The sequence below is a fragment of the Acanthisitta chloris genome, unplaced genomic scaffold (genome assembly GCF_000695815.1).
Source record: "Acanthisitta chloris isolate BGI_N310 unplaced genomic scaffold, ASM69581v1 scaffold1394, whole genome shotgun sequence".
NCBI lineage: Eukaryota > Metazoa > Chordata > Aves > Passeriformes > Acanthisittidae > Acanthisitta > Acanthisitta chloris.
Genome location: NW_008670762.1, coordinates 60,892 through 75,133, shown reverse-complemented (window position 1 = coordinate 75,133; position 14,242 = coordinate 60,892). Strand labels below are relative to the sequence as shown.

General features: G+C 38.6%; 1 protein-coding gene across 1 annotated transcript in view; it reads right to left on the bottom strand.

Moving 5' to 3' along the window:
* The window catches only part of GREB1 (growth regulation by estrogen in breast cancer 1), a 51,501-nt gene that overhangs the window by 16,969 nt on the left and 20,290 nt on the right, over positions 1-14,242 (bottom strand). Inside the window, exons 11-20 of the mRNA XM_009073775.1 lie at positions 12,644-12,769; positions 11,980-12,177; positions 11,709-11,889; positions 11,004-11,196; positions 10,271-10,407; positions 8,632-8,971; positions 7,030-7,145; positions 6,122-6,321; positions 4,295-4,384; positions 2,452-3,032 (exon numbers count right to left, since the gene is read on the bottom strand). Coding sequence (XP_009072023.1) covers positions 2,452-3,032; positions 4,295-4,384; positions 6,122-6,321; positions 7,030-7,145; positions 8,632-8,971; positions 10,271-10,407; positions 11,004-11,196; positions 11,709-11,889; positions 11,980-12,177; positions 12,644-12,769 — 2,162 coding nt within the window. The remainder of the gene's footprint in view (positions 1-2,451; positions 3,033-4,294; positions 4,385-6,121; positions 6,322-7,029; positions 7,146-8,631; positions 8,972-10,270; positions 10,408-11,003; positions 11,197-11,708; positions 11,890-11,979; positions 12,178-12,643; positions 12,770-14,242) is intronic.

Sequence of the window (14,242 nt, the reverse complement as noted above, 5' to 3'; positions counted from 1 at the left end):
ACATGCTTAGAATTGTCAACAGAACAAGCTGAAAACCTTACTTTCTGATATTCGTTCAAATTTTATTCCATCAAAATCATATATTTTTCTTTCCCTGGGGTCCAGTCTTTAACAATGGTTTTCAACAATGTATCTGGGAGTGACTAGGCTACTGCTGCGTGGTGCTTAGATGAAAGGTATCAGTCAACTCACTCAAGAATACACAACATTGTGGGGTCATGAGTCAAAAACATTGGAAGCCAGAGGACCAAAAAGTCCTAGTCCCAAACCACTAAACTAAAACATATGCACTTATGTTATTGCCTGCATCGTATCTCACCCAATATCATTATGTCACATTTAAAGTTTCCCATTCAGTACTGTGAACTTTATGCACTGTTCGGTATTATCAACACTGTATACAACATGCTGCCAGGAACTTTCAGGAATCTCTCCACGTTTCCAGAATGTTTCTCCACCAGGAGAGAGATCAGGCTGTCACATGCAATATTCATATCTGGACTTCAGTGACTTGCACATTTGCCTGCTCTTGCTGTGTAAGAAATGAATTGGTGAATGAAAGAACACCTTTTCCAGGTGATTTTGAGAAGATTTTCAAATGGAAAATGAGAAAAGAATGGCTTCTCATTTACAATCAGCATTTACTCCAGAAGCAAATAACCATGAACATGTGAATTTGTAGCATGCACAGACAGCTAAATGCACCTTTAAAATTAATAGCACTGTTCTCTATGTCTACCATCTCTAGGCAAAATAGAATAGCACAGAGAGTGTTTCTCTGATTCAAAATACCGAACAGCTGCCAATAAACACAACCTTCCCATCTCTCCAAAGAGCTCTTGCCCCATCTGCCACCACCCCTTTAACAACGACAACTGTAAGGAAGTGCAAAGTCCTGCAAAGATTTTTGTTTCTATTTTCATCCTTAGTGCAAGAATGATTTGGCCCATAAAATACTAAGAATACATTTATGCTGCAGCTCTTCATTCATAGAGTGTAGCTGTAGCTGAGCAAGGGGAAGGAATATGAATTCAAATTCTTCCTGCAGAAAATTCAAGAGGTATGAAGCCTAGTTTTTGTATCAAAGACATGCCTTACCAAAGAGGAGTGGAAAGCTCTCCAAAGATTTTGACTACTCAACTGTGCTTGCCATAGATATCAAGGATAAGGTGAAAACAAACTAAGAATCTGAGAGAGAAATATTCCAGTCAGATAAATTACGTGTGATTCCATGTGTATTCATGGAAATGACATCCAAACGTGCTGCTGTAGCAGGTCTAACAGTAATGAGTTTCCTTTTTTTAACTCATTCCAGACACTGGACACCAGCACCACAGAAGCACTTTATTATTCTTACATGTTGGAATAAAGTATCATCTGATTTCAGTCTTCACAGTTGGAGAAATACGGCAAAAGAGGATATAATTCCATAAGGCTTTTTAATTTTAATTTCCAGGTGAGATAGTTCTTCACATATCACAACAGTGGTTTTCAAACTGTGCTCTGTGAATCAATGGTGGTTCACAGAAAACATGTTGATGATCCACAGACAGCTGGTCAAATAGTGATGGCTCTTCTCCTTGTTTCTATGTGCTACATTCTGCTAAAACACAGCTAGCCATAGATATATTAAATATTTCCCTGATATTTTTCTTACATAAGCTGAATGGTATATACACCCATGTAACAAGATTTTAATAGGAGTAGCATAAACCCAAATAATATGTGCAGCAGTTTTCTTCTTCAGGAAGTGACTTAGTACATTCTTGCTTCATTCCCTGGATGTGGTGCCACAGGACTGAGCTGTGCTCATCAGCAGCTTCTACACTTAAGGAAAATGCTATTTCTAAGTTGTAATATCCAGTTAAAAAACAGAGAATAAACTTCTTAGAACTAGACCCGTTTCCATATATCTTTTCAAAGTTATTTAAAAACTCCTGGATCTGCTACTCGTAAATATGGCTCTGCTAATGTTGAACTGGCCTTCTTGCATGTATTATTTGCAACAGCTTCTATTTCTGTCTGCTGTGCAAAGGAAACAGAGAAAATAACTTAATTACAAACTCCCAGCTGTCTTCAGATTGATCTAAAGCAAGTGGTTTTGTGAAGATCTTTGATCTTTATTTAAAATGAAAATGCATATTCAGCTTTAACACTGAAATTGTACAGGAAATCTATCTCTTGAACAAACTCTCTTTTAAAACATTTTAATGGAGCGAGATGATAGAAAATGCATTGCTGCAGCTTCTTTGTCTTTGAACTCACTCTAATAGTGAAGAAAGGAAGATTATTTTATTAGAAGGGATTAGGAAATAAAACATAAGCATTTTACCCTCCACCAAAAACACCTCTTCGAGTATGAATAATAATAATAACTAAACTATTTTTTCTGAGATTATGGCAAAATTGAACAAAATAAATCAATAATAATACTTTGTTCTTATTACACACCTGTGGTGGCCCACTCAGCAGCAGCCTCCTTGGGTGAAAGGTGTCCATTCTGCCCTCATTCCTATTGTTGTAGTCCATATGGATTGGCTTTGGAACCGTCCATTGGCGGTAGTATAGAGACTGCTCCGTGCAAGTCATCATCTTACTCATAAGAGGACGAAAAGAACTTGCCCACATAACAGAATGATAAGGCAAGAGAGAAGAGGATTTGGGAAGTCCACTGCTGTCTGTAGAAGTAATAATGTCATAAACCAGTTTGGGCAGGAAAACTATGGGAGGTTGTTTTGATGCTTTGGTCATGGAGCATTGAGAGGTCTGTAGGATGAAGGAGTTATGAGTAGGTGCAGAGGAGGAAGAAGAGGAGGAGAAAGGTGAGGAAGATGACGAGGTGATGGAGATTTGGGCACTTTTTATGTTTTGTTTTGTATCCAGCTGTTCAGTTACAGGTGGTAAGTGTTTGCTGATTGTTGTTTGTGCCCCCCTGTCTACTTTCTGCTTCTGCTTTTCATAGTTATTTGTCATTTCTTCAGTGTTGTTGCTTAGCACTTGGGGAGGAGATGACTCAGTGCAGAATGCTGTAACTAAAAGAAAATTTATATTTCAATGCAGTGCAACTATTTCTGCTAGTCAATGCCATAATTAAACAAAATACAACAAATAATTGTCTAGATAGAGTATCCACCAAACATTGCAACCTTGCTCTTCTTCTTGCTTTTACCTTTCTTGTACAACAAGACATAATGGGACTACTTTGCAGTATTCATCTCAACACAGAAAGTGACTTTTAAAGTATTGAAGTGCATAAGAAGGATGACAGTGATTGTCCTGGCCTTTATTTCCCTCATATCTTGCATAAGGTGTTCACCAGATACTGTCATCACTCAAGACAAATAGAAAATTACTGAAACCATTGTTTAAATGAAGAAAATAAGTATTCACAGGCTATTACCCCTTCAGACTACTGAAATGTCTACACAGACTGACATCTAAAAACAGTCCTCTGAGTCAGCTCCGCTCAGACACTTATGTCTGTGTCACACGCAGCACTTAGTCTGATCTAATAAAACCTGGCAGCTCTCAAATCCCTGGTGCTACACAATGCATTAGTGCATTCACACAGCTTTTGGTCAGCTCAGAGAACATACTGAATGTCACTGACAAAAAAATAACATGTTTTAAAAAGCTGCATGACACTGTGACTTCTAGAAAGTTATGGCAGAATTTCTATTCCCCACTTTGGTTCAACTCTGCCCCAAATATTATCTCCATAAAAGCAAGAAAAGAAATTTATTGGACAAAAGAGCTGCAGTAGTTCTCAGCATTGCCTCATGTTTTCTACATCAGTTTGCAGATTAAAAAGAAACTGATGATTTTAATTATCCACATCCAAAAGAGCTTTCAAACAGTGTGAAATTAATGGGTGAACATTCCAGAGCAAAAACAAAAAGGTAAAAATACCAGGGAGAAGGAGCATACTTGTTCTCCCTCAGATTTAAAACTCAAAATTGTTAAACATGAAGTGCTTCCTTTTTCATAAATTGCCACAGCTTCAGTGAACACACTCAGCCATCATCACACTAAGGATTTATACCTCAATGTCACATATTAAAGAAGTGTCTGGTTTAGGCACCCCATCACATGATTATTTTTCAAACAAGAAAAGATCCTATTTCTTGTATTTCATAAGTCTGACTAAGTCTGATAAGTATTATCTTACGTGATCCCATCAAAATAGGTCTTATCAAAATCTTAGTGATTTATGCATTTTTGTATTTATCTAATAAACTGAAGGTCGCTTTTATGTCCTAAATTTAACTTAATAGAGATGATCTTATGGTCTTACTGGAAGCTTTTGAAGAGAGAGATGAAGACGCAGAGTCATGGGAACAAGATCTTTCTCTTTTCATAGGACTTCTCTTTTCTGAAGTAGAACCTGTTTCATGAATGGTAGCAAGGGAAAACAAAACCAAAATGTAATTTCAGTAAGCCTGTAAGAAGTCAGGGCTATGCTGTCAAAGCAGGGAAAAGTACACAAGGGTTTGTGTGGGTTTGTTCTCAGTATAGAGAGTATCAGTTCCTAGCAATATTTTCTCAGTATAGAGAGTATCAGTTCCTACCATGCAATATGGGATAAGCCTATACTGAGCTGCAATAGCTTCACAAAACACAATGCTGCAGCCAGGAGTTGGTAATTTCTAGGCATGTCTCAACCATGATGTCTCAACCAAGATTTCTCTTCCTACCCATGTCTTACTTTCCTCACTAATCCAGTGTCAGGGAAACCAACAGGCAACAAGCTCTATTTCATCAGGATGTTATGAAATTGCCTCCTACCCCATACAACTTTATGGCCAGATTATATCACTGCTTTTGGTGATGAAAATTCCTATTTGGATGGCCATCAAGACTATTCACTTGAGGTTCCTAGCTCAGGCTTCTAAGTTAAAATGCTTGTTTCTGTGCAGTTTTACCATGATAAACAGAGATATAAACACTGCCAGCAGAAAAATTTGACTAAGTCTATCTCAGGTTTTCTGAATTGGACTCTGGGCAATCATATCATACTTCATGGACTAGGAGAGCAGCCTTACAATTTAGACACCTAACAACTTAGGTGCCCATTTGACTCACGTACAATCTCAGCATACTTCAACTAAATGGACAGAAGTACTCATCACATTTAAGCAGGCAGTCTGAGTATGACCTTAGGTATTTTGTTCCTCTGTGAAGAGTACATATTTGATTAACAAAAATATTTTTGTTCTGCTTGTTCTGCTATCCTTATAATCAGTAAGAACTTCATAGGTGAAGAGTAATTCGCTCTCTTCCTCCTCACAGTATAGAAAATGAAATTAAGACAAGTTGTTTGAGATTTAAATAACCTACAGGGTTCATTAATGATAACTGGTAATGCCCATCAACTATCCGTCAAAAAATCCCCAAGCATTCCTGGGTAAATTATTGTTGTTTTTTCACATGTGTATATGTTCTTAATTGCTCTCAAGAAATTATAAGCTCACCAACTCTACACTGTCAATTCAAAATCATGGGCATTTTCAAGGAGTACTCAGAAGTTACTATGATCAGATATATTTTCTATCTATATTATGCAATACCTTACAAACTAGAGTCTACTCAGCTGTACTATATACAGTTTCCTTGGAAGGAATCTTCATCACTGACAGTATGTAAGCATAGGTTCCATAGCATCGGTCAGGGACAGTGTAGGTGGAGCTGCCACTGCTGGGAGGGAAGGGATGGGGTCACTGCTTCTCAGATGGCAAATTGCACCCATCCTGCTGGGGAGGGCAAGTGCAGAGGGTACCCTGAACAGTGAGTGTGACTGGATATACCCACTCAAGCTCCACTTTGTGGCTGCCAGAACATACAGGGCAAAGGAGGGAGAGAGGGAAGAGAGAAAAGGGAGCAAAAACCCAGAAAGAGATAACAGAAACAGCACTAGAACTGCAAGAGGTTAAAATGCATCATCATCATCAGTAGCCCCATGCAGGGAGGGTGAGAGAACATAGGTTCAATGAGATGAAAAAACATTGAGGAGCAGAGCTCACGCAGTAAGGCTAACTCCAGAAACCCTCACCCAGACAATTCTGCTTTTTCTAATACAACTCAATCATTTTCCAGCTTCTTTTATTATCACTACTAATAATACCTTCTGTCGCTATTTCTTCATCTTCATTATCAGTGCTGCTTAGTTTCTCTGGGTCACTTTCTAACACATCATTCACAACTGCTTTCTCTGTGTGAATTTCTGAGCTCACAAAGTATGCTGCCAAACCAAGTTCTTGCTCCAAGGTTGTCCTTACCAGAGAAGATGAATTTATTAAACGTAGGTCACAGTATCTCAATGATCTGAAGAGAAACAAGAGGTATGAAAACTAGTATGCAAACACACTGTAATCCTGTATTTCTTTTACAAACACAGCCAAAGGGGAATTTTTTTCATTATTTGCTCCAGCTACAGATGAGATAGAACACAGTGTTTTGTGCTTAATAAGTTTACCACTGTGGTGCATACACTTTTCCTTTTCTTAATCCAGTCATGCAGCTTAATGTAGCACACTGAACATTATTATCAGCATGAGAAAAAGAATAACCATTTGGGTTCTAAACCTAGCACACAGAATAGGACTCAGTTGAACATACAAAAGCATTTAGAGCCCCAGGGCAACCTGCCTGACTTCCAGCTGCCATTCCAGGAGGCACTGATCTCTCCACAGGTCCTGGAGCACATATGCCAGCATCATGCAGATTTCTCAGCTATCCTAAGGTAACAAAAGCAGCTATACTTCCTTTTTTTAACATATCCATTCTCTCCTCTAAACTGGGACAACTCTCACAATATTTTTGGAGCTATTTATATCTTACTATAAACAGAAGGTTATTATCAACAACATGGCATTTGTATTTATGATACAAAAACTGCTAAAAAATGGAAAAGAAACATGTTGACATTTAAATCTGTTTTCTTCTCTTGCAGGTAATTACACAGTTAAACTTTAGCCATTTGGTAAGCAATGGATAAAAAACTGCCACTGAGAAAAGAGTGGATCTTCTTACCGAGGCAATGACTCCCCTTGTGGATCCATCCCACTAAATATCAATATACAGGGCAAACCTTCCAATTCCAAATAGGTCTGTGGCCTCCAATCTACATCCTCAATTTTCTGCCAGGCCTGTATAAGGTAAAGAAACACTGTTGGGTTTATCTATATGGCACAAATAAAAAGACAGAAATACATTCTTTTACCATGCATTATAAAAATCCATTTGTACAGTGGAAGGCAAGCCACATAGCAGAGCCAACTTCAACACAGACAGATTTCACAGTTGCTGCAGCATAACTGGTAGCAGTCTGCCTGCTGCAAGTTTGAGGACATTGGGACAATATGTTCCAGTCTGAAAAGCCTTGTAGCTTCCCAGCTGCATAGCACTGAGGCCAGGGCATAGGGAGGATATGGGCCAACAGAGGGCAAACCTAAGCAGGAGCTTTGGGGGAAAGAAGAGTACAGAGGGCTGCTTCTTGTGGCAAATAGTGTATGGATGTCTAAGTCCAAGGAACAAAAATGAGCTAGGAATGAGACTTTTTCACCTCAGAGGTACAGGAGAAACCACACATCACTGTTCTCGCTTGCAAACCTCTGGAGTCTCCTGTTCTCTCCGACATGTGTTGGTTTTCCTAGTAACTTAATGAAAAGTTTGATAACTAGATGTATTGTTTGACTGTTTAGCATCAGGCTACACTGGTTTACTCACATAAGTCAGTCCTTTTTGCTGCAAAATTGATCTGCAGTTAAGGAGGATCAACAGTATGACAACTCAACCTCTGACATTTGTACATGTTCCACTATTATGCATGTCAGAGCAGATAATCAGGGTGTGATTCAGAACTAACACTGATTTTTCAGAATAAGCTATGCCTAATTTATAGCAGAATGAGATCAGCATTAGGCAATAGATCTCAAATGATTCCATTTAGCATGTGTTGAATAAAAACATGACAGAGTACAGCATATATATATATTACAACACCCTAGAATGTAAATACATTTTTGATTTAGTGATGAGATGATGGTAATTTTATGAAAGGCAAAGGCAAATAACCCATGAACTTGGTCCTAAGGAATATGAATTAATCCACAAAGTAAAATATGGTTCAGAAAGCATGAAGTCCAGAGCTGTGAACACCAGGGTGTTCTAGGATCCGTAGCTACTATGACGGATTGGTAGGTACCTTGGTGCCTTCTTGCCACCTGCTGGTGACAAGAATAATAGGACTCTCAACTGGCCACTGATTAAAATCTTTTTTTGCACTATGACGGTTTTGTGAGAAAATTCAGCTAAAACTGAACATTTTATTTGGCCTTTTTAATGCATTTCCCATGGTCCCTTTAGATCAAAGCAGTTCAGCTGTTTCTGAGAGTTGCTGCTGGAAGTCAAGTTCTAGCCAAACTAGTTAATATTCCATTTAAGTATTAACCACAGGCAGGACAGGAGAGGTGTCAGATAGCAGGTCTAAAAGATGAAAGTCATGCTTCTTATGGTAGTTTTGCTTTTACTATAAGACACACACTTCAGTTCATGACTATAACTCTCACCGGTAAAGTTTGCCCACCTACCCACCGAATGAAGTTTCCCAGTACATGTCATTCTGCAATTTACCTTTAGTTGTTCCACAAAGTGCTTCCCTATTGTGATTCCAGAATTAGGATTTCCCAAGATTATTTCAAAGTTATCTTCAAGGGCTAGTCTTTCCCTTACATTATACAGACGTTCATATGCCACTGCAGCCAGCGGAGTACATGGAATTCTCAACACTACCATAAGGCCATGGCCACTAGGACATTGTCTTGAAGAGTTTATTAGATTTTGGGTGATTTCCAGAGTTTCAACTGAGGTGTAATTCTTCATCTGAGAAAGACCACACACTGCCATCATTGCTGCAGAGTAGTGTTGGATGAGGACAAACGTCCTTATCACTGCACTGTGTAACCTGGGGAACCTGAAATAAATGTTGAATTAAACATACTTACAAAATATAGCAAACTCAGGATTTTCTCCTGTAAAGAATCCTTCGTATCTACTACACAACAGAATCTCATCAAATTGCAGTTGGATAGTCTTTGCAAGGCATCGTTTCACAACCAGAACTGATGTCTCTCCATCTTTCTTAGTAAAGATTTGCTAAGCAAATAGTCCAGTTGCATCACTTTAAATTATCTAGACATTACTGCTGTTGCAAAATTTATCACAGATATTACTACTCAGTAATCAATCTAAATTATACTCTCTTATCAATGAGATTCATCGTGTGCCATTCTTAAGGGGCATGAGGGAGGTGGGGTGTTTCTTGTTTTTTTACTGAAGCCCTGAACCAACTTACTCTTGTGTTCAAGAAGACTGAATACATAGGCAGCATCCAATGATTTCTCCAACTTCCCAAGCCCAGGTACACCCTTTCTCAATCCCCAGTCTATGGAAAGGAAAGCTGCAGATATGCAACACCTTCCCATGCTCTGGTTTTCACAGAAATGAAACCCAAGCGCACAGTAAAAAAAAAATGTGACCATGGCTTGCTCAGAAAAGCACTTTGTATGTGTGAATGGAGCTCCAAAGCACCCTGTAACAAGCCCCAGTTTTACATAAAGTGTGGATCTGCTCGATCTCTCAGTTAGCAATACAAATTCACAAGATTTTACTTGTCCTGCCTCATTCTTCTTACAGATCCTAAAATGTTAATCCACAGCAGGATGCAGGCACACAATGTGTCACTACTCTTTTGCAGTGATTCTCAATCTCTTCCACAGGGACCAAGATAAAACTGATTATGTATTTTTCGAGCTCTAATGATACACTGATTTAAGTGTACCTACCACAGTGATATGTCTAACTTCTCTTTGTGGTCCGAGTGTAGTATACACAAATACATCAAAATCAGCCAGGGTCAGCAAGTGGTAACATTGGACAAAAGTAATGACATGTTTGAAATTACATGATGATGCAACATTAGATTCTTATAATATTGAAATAGGTACTGGTCACAACAAGAACACACTGTAAGTTGGACTAAGCTGTGTGCATGTTCTTATTAAGAGGCAGCTTAGACTGATGATATTGCAGGCCAAGTATATACAAAAAGGATGGAAGAAGAAAACAAGAACAGGTGAAAAGCCTTTTCATGTGCAGCTGATGTGTTGGACAGTGAGAAGAAAAAAAAAAGAATCAGGCTTCTAGCTAATAACTCAAGTCACTAGAAGGCACTTCCAAAATCTCCTGTGTTAAACAAAGGAGGGCACCATACCTCTTTCCCAAAGCCATGACCATTGCTTCAAAAGAGCTGTCATACCGAAGTAGTGGAATACTGTGCCCAGAGAGGGTGGACTCAATGAATTCGGACAGTCCAAAGTATTTCTTGTTTTCATGGTATAAATCTACACCCTAAAGCAAATGAAGCAATAAAAATATACAGATAAGGTCTATCAATTATTAATTTACAATTCATTAACCATTGGTATCTGACATGTTTACAATCACATTCTCTAATAAGCATACATGTACTCAAACATATTAAAACAAGAAGGAAAAGAAACATAATTAGTTTTTTGAGAGAATGAAAGTTTGATGCAATTTTTCCTCATTTGTTTATTTCTCTCCACATATACATATACACAGAACAAATATGTATGGAATAAATAAGCACACATATGAAGAAAATCCACATATGTACATATATTTATGCAGCAATACACAAGATACAGAATTTCAGATGATTTTCATTTATGTAGCTCAAAGATTTTTAGCAGAGTTACTAAAGTTTATAGAAGATACAAAAGGAATAAAGAAAAAAAAAGCTAGAAATTACAGGATAAGCAGAGGGAAAATGAACTTGCCACAGGCTGAACAAGAAAAAGATGCCATGCAAACTTCATTTGTTTTTTTACAAAAATCATGGAGACTTCACAGTTTTGTCAAATATGTAAATGAATAATAATTTGTGAAAAGCTCACAAAAGCACCTTAAAACATCCATCTTACATTGCTGTACGAAGAAGGCCAGTGGATCTCATTGTAAGGGCTGATATGAGTATGCTGTGTCTGCAGCGCATAGGGGAAGGAAGTCACATGGAGGGTCACAATATTTGGTGCCTCTTTCACCTCCCTGCAGTTCAACAGTCTATCAACAAGTCCTGTAGACAGTTCTGTTTGAGGATAAAGGCTATGCATAGCACTGCAAAAAAGAAACCCAAAACTCTCCAAAATGATCAGCACAATTGAACATTTATGTCTGTGGAATAGCTTAAACCTGGATGCGAAATCAAAGTTAAACACACACAAGGAACTTAGGACTCTCTTCTTCTACTTTGAAATTGCTGGACAGAAGGATGAGGAAAGAAATGCAAATTATTTCACTGCAACTAGAAAATTTCTGTGTGTACTTTCACAGGAAGCTCTTCTCTGAACAAACGATAAACAGCCAAAAGAGCCAATAAGTTAGCTGTGGGTAAAAGTAGATAAGAATGGTGAGCAAGGAAAGCTGAAATGTTCCACTGGGCATAATATAAAAATCAGCAGAAGAATAAGTCAAGAAGGGATTTAAAAGAAAACATGTTTATTCAATGCATGGGAAGAAAGAGTTAGCAGAAAGATGCAAAGATGAAAGAAGGGATAAATCTGAAAACTAATCTTGAGGGGAAATGCAGACAATAGTAATTTCTCTGAAACAAGTTGCAGTTTTCTTACCTCATTAGATCCCAGTGTGCATGATCATGGATTAGGACAAACAGTGTATGTGGATTCTGCATAGAGTTTTGTAAAAAGACTTTGAATTTAATTTGAGCTTCTGCATCTAGTTTCATAACATACTGTTCCACTCTCTGCTTTGTAAGATGTTCCTTTTCTAATCCAAGTTCTAATAAAATACCTAAAGAGATGGAACAAATGTAAGTATTTCCAGATAAAAATACATCTAAGAATGTCTTGTAAATCTAAAATAAAGCTAAGTAATGAGAACCTGAGTGCCAGAGATGAAACAAAGTCTGCTGATAAGTCACTTCGGAGGGTGGAACACAAATCAAGAAATCAATTTTCTCGAAGGAACCCAAATCAAGATTTTGAGTGCTGGAGTCAGCAATTGAGCAAATATGAGACAGCAATTTCTGAGCCACTGCTAGCTGGAATGGACGAATTTGATGTCGTTCAATCTCATAACCTGGAAAAAGGCAAAATTCTGTTTAGATACGTGCCTAAAGTCTAATCTAACACAAAATGTTAAGGGTCTGGCAAAGAATTACTGATCTACTCTATAAGGTACTTCACTTATGAACAGGAGTTCGTTTATGCAAATCTACATAAAATATGCAAATAAATCTTTCTGTATTTGGGCTTTTGGGTCCTATGTGTCTCTTAAATGTCTGAGAGCTGAAAGTTAACTTGTGCAATATCATTCTGCTACCACAGAAGTAAGACTTAAAGCTTCAAAGACTGTAATACCCAGTGAAATGAAGCAGAACATCCACCAGTGTAAATCTGAATATTCCGACATGAGTTGCTGTTTGCCTCAGGACCTTTGCCTTCTAGAGCCTAGAACTCTGCCCAGATGGATCTGACTGTGCACACAGAAACTTGGTCTCTAGTACTCTACTCTGTTCCCTCTTTAGAAAATCCTCCTTACTTACTCGTACACACAGCTGTTCCAGTTCCGTTCACTGCGGTAGGTTTATTCACTGAAGCAGAAAGCGATGAAGAGATGTGCCCTTGGTTTTCCTGATAAAATTTCTCCAGTAAAAGATCAATGTCACCCTCTATCAAATTGAAGGGATAGCAGAAAAGACATCCATGTTAATAAGGGCTGCATTTCATGCTGATTTTATTTTGTAGATCTTAAAGAGCTTTGTATATACTAGCTAGTTATCTTGCCCTTGGCTTATTGGCTGTTTTATACAGAAACCCTCTCATTATTTACTTTGCATCTGTTTTTATAGTGCATCACTAATAAAATGCAAATCAGGCCAGGGAATCACATACCAGCTCTGCAGACCACTGGCTAGGGCATTCATGGAGGGCGGTAGAAAACTAGCCTCAAGGCTCTGATGCAAAACAGCAGCAACAAAGACATGAAACTGGCTCAGTTTATGTTCGGACCATGGATCCATACTGTTCACTACCAAGGGTTACAAGAAACTTAGAAAAATATGATGAACATTTTAAAATATTGAACATTTTTGAGGGACAGAAAGAAAAATAATTACCTATAAAGCTGAATGAGAAAGGAGTTCCGTAGCTACACACAATCCTGAAGCAAGCAAGAGATGCTTTAGAATCACAGAACCATCAAGGCTGGAGACCTCTAGGATCATAGAGTCCAACCATTAACCTGCCACTCTGCTGTAACCCCTAAACCCTAAGCCATATTCTCCAGCACTAGATCCAGACACCCCTTAAACACTTCCAGGGATGGTAACTCCACCTGGGCAACCTATTCCAGTATCTGACTACCCTAACAGTGAAAATTTTTTCCTAACATCTAATCTGAATCTCCCCCGTCTCAGTTTATGACCATTCCCTCTAGTCCTCTCGCTGCAGCCATGGCACATGGCAGAAGAGACCATCCCCCATCTCTCTACAACCCCCTTTCAGGTAGTTGTAGAGAGCAATGAGGTCACCCCTGAGCCCCCTCTTCTCAAGGCTAAACAAACCCAATTCCCTCAGTTGTTCCTCATAGGACATGTGTTCTAGACCTTTTATGAGCCTCGTTGCCCTTTGCTGGACTCACTCCAGCTCCTCAATGTCCTTTTTAAAGTGAGAGGCCCAAAACTGAACACAGTACACGAGGTGTGGCCTCACCAGCGCTGAGTACAGGGGGCTGATCACTTCCCTAGTCCTGCTGGCCACACTATTCTTGTTACAGGCCAAATTTTACAGATCTATGCATATCTGCAAACATATCCTGTTCTGTTGAGCAGGGGCTATGCTTACAGATGAAATCTACACAATGAATACATGATGTTGTCCTGAGTATTTAGTATTTTCACAGCAGATGAAAAGATGTTTGAACATGTCTGCACTGAGCTCAGAAAGGCAGGGTCTGTCCCGTGAAGTGCAATTCAGTGGATATAGGTGGCAACCATTTTTAGGATGCTGATATACTTGTTCTGCTTAAACAATAGCAATAGCAGAAGTGATTTGAGAACCCTACTATGAAGATACTAAGAACAAAATCACTAACATAACTACAAGATGATTCAAGGAAAATGAGATTCTCTTAAGTGGCCACT